Source organism: Limulus polyphemus, unplaced genomic scaffold (genome assembly GCF_000517525.1).
Source record: "Limulus polyphemus unplaced genomic scaffold, Limulus_polyphemus-2.1.2 Scaffold2121, whole genome shotgun sequence".
Taxonomy (NCBI): Eukaryota; Metazoa; Arthropoda; class Merostomata; order Xiphosura; family Limulidae; genus Limulus; species Limulus polyphemus.
Window position 1 is genome coordinate 45,280 of NW_013667731.1, and position 11,720 is coordinate 56,999.

Here is an 11,720-nt window from a genome sequence, read left to right on the forward strand (position 1 = left end):
GTCATATTCAATGGAGCTGTCCAGTTCTTGCAGGTCCTCTGTGGTGAGCAGCCTATTGTGAGAGTTAACAAGGTCTTTCACATCATCCTGATCCACTTCCAGCCCCATAGATTCACCAAGTGAGACAATTTCTTCTTGTACAGCAGCAACATCTTCAAAGTCTACATGTAGCATTCAGGTGGTGCAATGATATTTCTTGCCATGCTAAGACAATGGTCTTTACAGCCTCCAGAATGCTAAATTGAGTCTTTCAAAACTCTTTCAGTATTAACCCCTCTTCAAGTGATGTAGCCTCAAAACACTTGTGGAAAACCACTTGGTGTAGAGCCTTTTGAAATTGTCTATCACTTGCTGGTTCATAGCCTGGATCAAAGATGTAGTGTTAGGAGGCAAGAACTTTACTTTGAAAGGAAATTTGGCTATCAAAGAGGAAGCAAATTCAGGGTCCATTATCCAAGAGTAACAGAGCCTTCACTTCCATCTCATTCTTAGTTAGATAGTTCTTCACAGAGGGGCAAAAACTTCAGAAGCTCATTCATAAAACAACTACTTGTCACCCATGCCTTATGGTTGGATTTTCAATAGACCTTCAGTTCACCTCTGGTGACTTTTTGTTGTTTAAATACCCTAGGATTCTCAGAATGGTACATGTGCATGGGCTTCAATTTGAAATATCCTGATACATTAGCCCCAAGCAACAAGGTAAGCCTATCCTGGCAAAGCATTTTCTTCATTGGTGATTTCAGTTCTCCACAGCATCTTTTTCCAAAAGAGCCCAGTTTTGTCCACATTAAATACTTGCTTGGGCGAATAGCCTTCCTCCTCCATTAATTCAGCAAATTCCACTTTGAACTTTTCTGCAGCCCTCTTATCTTCACTGGAAGCTTTACCATACCTAACCATAGAATGGATCTCACTTTTCTGCTTGAAACTTTCAAACCAACCATTAATTTCCTGGAAATCTTCAAAACTGAACCAGAGGATTGAGCTTATTCAAGTTTATAGTGATCAAAACAGTTTTACCCTTCTCACAAATCATACTGCTATCTATGGACTCACCTTGCATTTGCATATGATGAATCTAAAGCAACAGCAGTCTTTCCACTTTCACAATTTTTTCCCTTCCTTTAATGACCCTGGTTGAGGCATCACTCACTTTGGTAACTTTAATTTTCTCCTTATTTAGCATGGTGGTGGAAATTGTTGATTTGGACAGGCTATATTCCTTAGCAAGCACACTTGTTTTGCCCCCTTTTCTGACTTCTTAACAATTTCCTGCTTTATCTTAAGGGTTATGCAATTCCTACGCTTCTTATACTTTTGTGAGTAACTTTTAGGGGCCATTACAATCACTATAAATTCACTTTTAAATCGATAAATTCAATAAAATCACAGAGTCTTCAAGAGACCTCTTTTCCACAGACACAGCACAGCAAACTTTGTAAACAAAGACAGTCTGGCTCAAAACGCTCATAAATAGGCATTGCTGATTGGCTGAGGCGTGCCAAGTTTAGTTAGGAGCACTCTGATTGGCCTAAATTGGTGCAATTCATTATGTGGAAAATATTTGTTGTGTGAGTCGATGGGGCTTATGGGAGGCTATTCATTAAGTGGAAATTCATTATCTGATGGCTTCGTTATGCAAAGGTTCACTGTACTTGATTGTGTTTATATTACATTTAAACTATAACAGAACAGTCAGGCCCCTATCCAGCATGAGGACTGGGAGGTGTTATTTAACACTAGAGGGATCACTGAATCTAAAAGATATTTACTTGTGTCCTAGCCCTGTAATGATAAAATTGTTTGTTGAAGCTGAAATGCAATAGGTTGGAGAGAATTACAGATAACCAATGATTTATTCAATCATTGTTTCATGAAAAGATGCATTATTCTGCTAGTCATATCTTGTTTGTTTTTTATCCTATGAAACAAATGTCTCAATTTGTATGTCTATCTGAAAATGAGATAAATAATCTTCTTTATTTTTTACCTGTATAATTCTGAAATATCTAAGGTTGCTTAATGTGAAGTCTGTTGTTTATAGTTCAACTTATTTTGTCAGTGGAAGCAAAGTAGTAGGTAGAACAAGTCTACTTAACAGTATTGTAATGTATTAGTCACTTGAACATGACTACTTAACAAGATTGTAATGTATTACTCACTTCAACAAGTCTACTTGCCAGGATTGTAATGTATTAGTCACTTGAACAAGTCTATTTGCCAGGATTTTAATGTATTAGTCACTTGAACAAGTCTATTTGCCAGGATTTTAATGTATTAGTCACTTGAACAAGTCTATTTGCCAGGATTTTAATGTATTGGTCACTTGAACAAGTCTATTTGCCAGGATTTTAATGTATTAGTCACTTGAACAAGTCTACTTAACAGAATTGTAATGTATTAGTCACTTGAACTAGTCTACTTAACAGGATTGTAATGTATTAGTCACTTGAACATGTCTACTTAACAGGATTGTAATGTATTTTGAAGACAATCTCATTTGTTAAATAATAATAATTAACAAGTATGAGGACACACAGTAAATCTTTTGTATAAGAAATATTGTACTTACTGTAATATTTTTTTTGCAGATTTTTATATTAGATGTTATTGACGTTGTACCAGAACCAGGCCAACCTCTTACAAAAAATAAAATCAAAGTAAGTTTAGAATTACATTCTTTTTTCTGTCTCTTTACAAATGAAACAAAAATACACACAAACTAATAGTGTAATATTTATTGTTTGAGACATGGAAAATTTGGATTAATTTTTAATGGATCATTAACTAGAATGATCTTTATTATGTTATAGATGATGAAAAGTAACAGTTAATAATAAGGAAAAATGGTCAACAATTGATAACGTGTAACATAAGTGAACTTTAGAAAAACAACTTCACTGAGACTGTTTCATGTAGACCACATATAATATAGTATATTAAACCTGGTGTTTCATGTAGATCATGTATAATATAGTATATTAAACCTGGTGTTTCATGTAGACCATATGTATAGTATATTAAACCTGGTATTTCATGTAGATCATGTATAATATAGCTTAAACCTGGTGTTTCATGTAGACCATACATAGATTAAACATGATGCTTCATGAAGACCTTACATAGATTAAACGTGGTGTTTCGTGTAGACCATACATAGATTAAACCGGTGCTTCATGTAGACCATACGTAGATTAAACCTGGTGTTTTGTGTAGACCATTCATAGATTAAACCAGGTGTTTCGTGTAGACCATACATAGATAAAACCTGGTGTTTCATGTAGACCATACATAGATTAAACCTGGGGTTTCATGTAGACCATACATAGATTAAACCTGGTGTTTCATATAGACCATAAATAGATTAAACCTAGTGTTTCATATAGACCATAAATAGATTAAACCTGGTGTTTCATGTTACATTGATTTAACCTGCTGTTTCATGTAGACCATACACAGTAAATGTTAAGTCTGATAAAGAAGTAAAGAACAGACCTGTGTTTTGTTTAGTCATTAAGAAGTAAAGAACTACCATTTTTTTCTTCGAGTTTGTTTATTGTAAAGACCAAATTTTATGTTTTGTGTATTCAGAGAAAAACTTCTTTTTATAGGTGGTTTACTGTAAAGAACAAAAAGGCCCAGTAACAGCAATCTGTCAAGTTGGGGGTTTTCTACTTAGTGCCATTGGGCAAAAGGTAATATTGTGGTCAAACAATGCTAGGAGTCATTCTTAAATGTGTTAAATAGTTAAGAAAATTTCACAGTAATCAAAGACTTCATCAAAAAACAAGTGAAAGTTCCTTTTAAAAGTGACATTTTTTACTGCTAAAGTAGAAATGAAGAAAAAAACGTATTTTCTATTCAAAAATTAAACGTGTTTATGAAAATTTTTTATAAGACTCTGAACCCTGAAATGTATCTATAACATTTGAGAATATTGAGTTTATTAAGTTCACTGTGGCTAAAATATATTGTTTGTGATAGATGTAAAATATAATGCAATCGAGCTATATATAATATTGACATTTTTTTAGCATTTTGTACATTCCAAGACCTCCTCACACAGACTAGCTTAATTTCTTGTACATCTGCCTGTGAGGTTTGCATGCCACTAACCTTGTCATAACTCCCAACTAGAACTGCACTAGTGCATGATGACATCATCATGCAACAATAGCCCTCCATCTATAGTAGGGGGACAACCTCCTTATGCTGTAACTCTCCTTAAACATTTGTGCTTGAAATAACTTCATTTTTTCAACGGCATTGTCTCGGACAGACGTTTTTGTGTTGTTTTTTACCTTTTCATTCAGTTATGTGAGATTTACAATAGTGAACAAAACTTCATTTTTATTTTAACTTTTTGTTCATTACTAAAGTGAAGGGGACAGACTTTACTTTTTTCTGCTTACCCATTACCAAAGTCTCTAACATTGGACTTGTACCTTATTGTGGCTACTGGAGGCTTGTTATCTGTGGGAGACATGACAGCCATTCCTCAACATGTTGTGGGTTCCTTCATGTACATCGAGCTTCCTCCTCCCATCTCTTCGGCTGATGTTCCTTCTCCCCAGTTTGACATAATCAGGATGATGGTGATATGACCAGGGTTTGCTCTAGGCACAGCTTTTATCTGTGGAAGAAAAGCCTCACTCTTCTAATCTATTCCATGACATTATTTCACATGTATGTTAGTTTCATTTTCTTTCCTATTTGTTTTCTGAATCCTCCTATCCTTTACTTCATGAAACCCATACTTTGTTTCCCATTTTCACCTGATATTAGGATCCATGCTGGCTCATTTCTAGATCAACTACACACTGTACTAACATGCTTTGTCCTCCTAGTTTACATGACTGTTTTGTCCTGTCTTACAGCCATTCTTCATTTCCATTCCTCAAATCACAGTCTTTGGAATCTCTTTTTACTTGCTTGGGAGGTGGACCCCTTACCTTCTGTTTTCCTTTCTAGTGCCTGATTTTTGCACTTTTGTCTCTTTTTTTTTTACCACACTCATGTGTTACCTCTCCCCATCTCACCTTATGTCTGATACACTTCAAAGTGCTCCAGGAGAGGATTTTCTGGAGAGATCTGTTCTCTTTTTTTCACTCCATTGACCCATAATACCTACTGCTTCTGTTCTATCTTTCCTTACTTAGTTCTTCAACTCTCATGTTCATCAGGCTTTGTCTTCACCACTTTGCTTACAAGAGACAGAATTTATTATCTCCAGTAGTTGTGCTTCTTCTTTTTCCCTGCACATGAGGGTCTTCCCTTGTACTACTCAATCAGTTAGGCTGTACACACATGCCACTTCCAGTGGTGGTTGCAGAACTGATGGAACCTTTCTCAGGATCCAGGATTCTTAATTTTGTGTCTCCCTTCTCCTGTTCTTGTGGATTTGTCTTGGTGGCTCAGTCATGCCAACACCACGTTGCACATCTCCATCTTTTCACTAATGTTTCTCTGTTGGACTGAGGGGTGTCTCTGAATGTCTACATAACACTCTTTGCTTCCTTACATTGAATCTGCTATTTTGGGTTTATTCCCTTCAGGTTCATCTCATGGTTTGTCATGTACTTGGGGCTCTTGTTTTGGTAGTTGTTTGCTTTTCTTGGCTGAACAGGTTTTTTTGTTGAGTTTGATCTCACCAATGTCTTTGCCACTCTCAACTCCATTCTTTCCCTCTTCTGGTCTCCAGTTTCTTATCCTCCAGCCCTGATTGCCAGTGCCCTCAGCCAGGACTAGCTTCACCTTTTTTCTGTATGCCTATCCTCTTCCATCTCCTCAATATCCAACATTCCTTGTTGAGTCCTATTTATGGTGCCTCTTTGGCTGGCACAGTCCTGATTTCCTCAGCTCTATCAATTGGTGTCCAGTCTCCCTCTTCCTCTACACCATTACCACTCTCTTGCTTCAAATATGTCTTTCTCTCCAAAGGGTATTATCCCATCACATTCACATGTAGGATTTGTCCAGTCCATTACCTGTAGGGCTGGACTCTCTATTTGTGTAACCTTTTTTCTTATCCCATTCCTGTCATCATGTAATTTTGTCCATCTATCAACAGAAGTAGCAAGTTTCTCGACATCAGTCCATCTGGTTCTCCTTTACTCCAGGCCATCTATTTGTGACCCATATTTCAACCTTTTTCTCATGGTTGTTCAACCGTGGATTATCAGTTTCACCTGTCGCTGGTTTTAGGGTGGCTTTGTCAACTACATTTTGCCTTACCATTGTTGGCTGGATTTTCTTCTCCTGTCTTCTCCACTTTGTTTTGATCCTTCCTTCTTCAGAAACCCTCTCATCCTACTCCCATGCTTGACTGTGACTTTGATTTGTTTTTTCTGCTCTTACATGGATTCCATTGGAGCCATTGGCTTCATGTTCATTTTTCCCATCTTTCTCTGAAAACATATTTTCTTATCCTTCTCACATGTGGTCACTTTTGTTCAGTTGTACAGGCCATCAATGTGTCCTGCACTCTCTTTTGCCATACTTACTTACTCCTTTGTTCAGACCAGACCTTTCTTCCTAACAATTCAACTGCTCTAGAGGGGGCTTCTCAACTAGGTGAATGTGTATTATCAATTATACAACAAATTCAAGAGCAAAAGTCATTAGTTATAATTATTTATTCTAGTTGTAGTTTGATAAATACAATGATTTTTTGTTGTATTCATTCTATTTGTAGTTTGATGTATATTTAAGTCATAATAAAGAATTTTGCATTTGAATTTAGTTTTTCGTCCTTTTTCAAACTGGGGTGAGTGAGCTGTTGTGAAAAACTCATAGGGGTGAATTCCCAGTTTGCCCCTGAAGAAGAAAGGTTCACCTTTCAAAATCACTTGAGTTATAAGGTTTTTATCATCTTGTATCAAGACTCCTTGAACCTACGTGTTTATCTGACATCATGAATATAGAGGTGAATGAAATTGGAAAAGGTTGAGAAGCACTACTCTTCTATATAGTGTGATTGTTCTTTCACATTTCATCACATCAAATTCGTCAACTGCCTCCTGCACATTATTTTCACCTACCATTGGACGAGATCCTTCAGGCTGGCAGATGGAAGAATCTGCACACATTCATCTTTCTTTATCTTCATCATGTAGCTGTTTTGTTTCCATTGGTCTTCACTACTACTACATATCATCTTTGAGAAGGTTAGGTACATTTTCTTATTTTCATTGCCCCTTTTTCCCCTCTATAGGATCCCACCAAGTAGCTGGTATTACTTCCCAGGGTATGCTTATTTCCCAAAATATGCATTGGGCCAGGGTTAATAGAAAGCACTCAACCCATTCATCCTGGTTCTACTACTGTTAAGATAGGATATTCTGCAGGACCACAAGAGGTATCTTCGTGGTATTAAAATTACTCAATTACCTGATCCAATCTGTACCATTTTACCATTCCATGGATTATCATGGAGAAAGCTAGCACCACAGATGTACCTGCCCACTTGTTTAGCTTACTCTTGCTGGCTGTTAAGGTTAGGGTTTTGCAATCACTCATTGCAGTAGAAAACCTTTCTATCAGGTGTCTGGGCACTTCTCTGAGCATGGGAGACCCTTACCATTTACTAGTTCCTAGCCACTGAGGTGGTGAACCTTAAAAGAGTTCCTTACTGATTGTGTAAGTCACCCCTCAAACAACTGGTGTGCCCTCCTCCTGCAGCAAGGGATTGTCCAGTTGAGTCAAGGTGAGACACACATCATACAGTCTGATCACACCTTAACCATACAACTCTTCTTGGCTCACCAACCTTTTGTGTACTGATGCTCGTTTATTATAATATTATTATTTATTTTACCTAATTTGATCTTAACTAACCTATAAGGATCCCTATATTTACATTTTAGTTATTTTTATAATTATACATAAAGAATAAACATGAAAAACAAAAAATAGAAAACTTAACTAATCTTCTTTTTTCTTGCTGTTGATTATCAAAGAGAATTAACCCTAATTTTTTATACTAATAATTTTTATTTAATTAAATAATATACCAAACACTATTGACTAATAACATGCAAAACAATTTTCTGGCTTTCTAACTATGCAACAAGAATCATTACAAATTCATCCAAGCCAGTCAGTAACTTTCTCATGGGAACGATGTTGATAGTCTGAGAGAAATTGACATTTAACTGTTCAGAAGTTATACAATATGTCATTTGATAGATGAATACCTGGACTTTCTAGTAGTTGTAGATAATATATAATTACATGTAAGAGAAAACTGTTAACGAATTCTGAAAGAGAGGATGTGACAAGTAGGTGTGGTAGAAGGGGTCTGATTTTCTATTCAATAGCTCTGTAACCAAACAAATTTGAAGAATGTAAAAATTATGGGTTGTCTGAGCAATGATGATTTTATAGAGAATAATTTATGTTTAATTTCGTACTTTTTCTAGGGGTGATGGATAAAATAGGGACGATGACATGCTAAAAGAAAATGTGTGACAGGGGTCACTAGGAGAAATTCAGGATTTGTTTTTATATTACCTAGTAGAATTAAGAATTTAAACCTTGTATACTATTCAAATATGGATTATTATCTAATAATTTATGCTATTCTAATTGGTATAACGTAAACAAAAAGTATTTTAATAAAATTTTGAATGTAAGAAACTAAAACCTTGTGTCATGTGTAGTAAAGGACACCCGTGGCAATAGGGTTAAATGTGGAATTCTAGTTATTCTGTGTGAGGAAACGAGGTATCATCTTGGAAGTTAACATTTTCCTTGTCTGAAAATGTATTTCTTGTGGACACTCATCTTCTCCCCACTTCTGGTGTACTTTCTTCTTGCTTTGTCCAAGAATGAAGTTATTTTGAGCTCAAGTGTTCAAAAGGAGTTACTGCATGAGGAGGTTGTGTCACTTTCCCATTAGTGGGAGGCTGTTGTCGCATGATGATGCCATCGTGCACTATTGCAGTTCATATTAAACACATGATTTTTAGGCGTGAGTTAGCTCAAGGCTAGTCACAAGAAAATATCATAAACAGATGCACAAGGGATCAAGCTATTCTATATCAAGAGGTGAGTATCTATTGGAAATACATTTTCAGGCAAGGAAAATGTTTCCTTTTGAATATATAAAGTGGGTTGTTTTACCTTTTAAAACTGTTCCTGTTTGTAGGTTTCCTATTCTGTCTTTTGCAGAACATACTGTACCTGTTTGTAGGTTTTCTGTGCATACTTTCATAGAGTGTACTGTACCTGTTTATTGGTTTTCTATACTACCTTACACACAATTTACTGTATCTGTTTCTAGTTTTTCTGTACCACCTTACAGTGTACTGTACCTGTTTATAGGTTTTCTGTACCACCTTTCACACAATGTAATGTACCTGTTATTCCAAAACACACCTCCATTTACACTGACAGCTGTTCCTCAACTTTACCCATCTAAGCATTGGTCTCGCTTGCTCCAGTCTTTTATACTCCACTTAAATGCCCTTGGCGATATTTCTCTCATGATATGCTCCATCTGTGTCAATGCGCCCTCTATCCTGGTACTGTATATAAGCACCTCAATCGGATAATTTAATCACTTTTTCTTTACAAAGCATTTGGTCATGGTTTTCTCTGATGCAGTGCTGTGCTTGTTTATGTTATTGTTTGTGATTTTGGTGTCACCTTGTGGATTTCTGTATGATTATAATTTTCTAAAGAATTTATGTGCTGTTTTTGGGCATGAATTCCCGTGTTACTGTTGCCATCGCTTTGTCGATTACATTTTGGTATTCAAAACATTGGAGGGTTTTTGAGTCCCCTGTTCTATCCAGCCTACTCACTCTTTTCGCATTCTTCATCCCAAAAGGCATTTTCTTTTGCCTAACTGGGATACTAAGGTGGCATTGCATGCTTTGTCTCATCCTCCCCTTGAGTCTTTAGCATCATGTTCTGTGTATCACTTTTCTCTTAAAGTATATTTTTGTTGTTGCTTGCACGTGGACATCATAGATCTGATTTGTTTGCACTGCATATTGCACATGACTCTTTATCCTTTTTCCTATGTCCTCCTCTATCTGGATAAATCCTTTTCTCCAATTCACTTACAGGCTATTTCTCACCTTTAAACCCACTCAGATCCCGATCGTTTGTTATGCTCTGTCAGAGCCTTCAGGTGTTATGTGGCTCCCACTAGCTCCTTTTGTGGTGCTAGAAATTGACTTTTTATTCATTGGGATCCTTTGGTTTCCTGCGATTTATCCCCTATTACCTTGATGAAATGGCTTTGCAAATTGATCCATATTGCTTATTATGGCCTATCTTTACAGGTGAGGAATATGCTGTAAGTGACATCTCATCAGATTTGTCATTTTTCTATGTCCTTAGCTGCCCATTTGAATTGCCCACTTCAGGACATCGTGTGGGCTAGTATGTGGACTACTCCCATTATTTACACAATCTGGCAGTTTCTTCTTCTGAGAGTTTTCGCTTAACTCTGATGGCTGTGTTGACCACACTAGCTAGATTATAATGAGGGGTGAGTTTGTTCTTTTTCTTTTCCTTCCACTGGTTTTCTTTTTCCTTGGTCCCACTGTTTGGCGAGTGTTGCCCAGGTAGGTATGCTTTTCTCATTACACTTCCACACTAGCATTTACTATTTCACTATTATTACTCTCGGTTACAACTGGCTCTGTAGAAATGAGGTGTTACATAAGGCCACCCAGGAGCTCACCAGGTGGTATTACTGTTACATGCTGGACTCATGTTACTCATGGACTATCATGAGTAAATCTAAAGGGGATCCTACCCATCCCTGCCAATACTCGGAGTTGACTTGTTTTTAAAAAATTTGGGAACTTGATTCCCCTGTTGCACTGTTTCCATACCACTGTTCCTCAGGACTCCCCAATGCACATTACCTCCCCAGATTCTACTAGTGGAGCTAGGAAGTCCTTAGCAAACCCAGTTTCTAGTCACTGGGGTGTTGGACAGAGGTTTTCCTCCAAAATGTTAGAGTGAATTCCTCCATTCTTGGAGAAGAGGGCAAAGTTTGGGCCCCCTCCTACCCAGGTCCCTGAATGTTTTTTCCAGATCCCATCTCTCCAAGCCTGGGGTGTTGTCTTTCAAGCTTCTTCAGGTGGAGAAGAAGGTTTGTCCACTTAGGTGTTGCTTACTTTCTCATCGTGATTCTGGTGGTTCTGAATGCATAATTCTATGGTTACAGGTTGGGATTCATTCTATAGTCTTTTTATCTAATGCTGTGGTTCAATTGCCCTAGCCACCAATGTGGGATATAGGAACCATGACCCGTTAAATCCAATTCTGAGTATTGGAACCTCAACTATCTGGTTGTCCTATAGTGATGAACATTTATGTACTATTCCACCTTTTCTTCTGGACCTACATTCTGGGTGATGAGCATACCTGTTCTGAATGTAGTGCAGTTCCCCCACTTGGGTACCGATCTTATCTTGGTACACCCATGATCTATGCAGATGATTTCTGTATGGATAATCCCCTCCACCTTCTCAATGTTGGATTCCAGCTGTCAGCGTCAGTGGAGGTAAGTGTGCTTTGGAAGTTAACATTTTCCTAAATTGAAAATGTATTTTCAATAATACTTACCTCCACTGACACTCTCCCGCCCTTCCTCCCCACTGAGAGCTGGTGTTAGAGACTGGGATGGTGTAAGTCTTGAAAAAGTGATTATATTATCTGAGTGCGGTGCTTATATACAGTACCAGAATAGAGGG

At 37.2% G+C, this 11,720-nt stretch overlaps 1 protein-coding gene across 1 annotated transcript in view; it reads left to right on the top strand.

The window, feature by feature from the left end:
- The window catches only part of LOC106466009 (cleavage and polyadenylation specificity factor subunit 1-like), a gene marked incomplete at its 5' end in the record, with an annotated part of 64,640 nt that overhangs the window by 44,624 nt on the left and 8,296 nt on the right, over positions 1-11,720 (top strand). The window contains 2 exons of the mRNA XM_022393968.1: positions 2,595-2,663; positions 3,615-3,698. Coding sequence (XP_022249676.1) covers positions 2,595-2,663; positions 3,615-3,698 — 153 coding nt within the window. The remainder of the gene's footprint in view (positions 1-2,594; positions 2,664-3,614; positions 3,699-11,720) is intronic.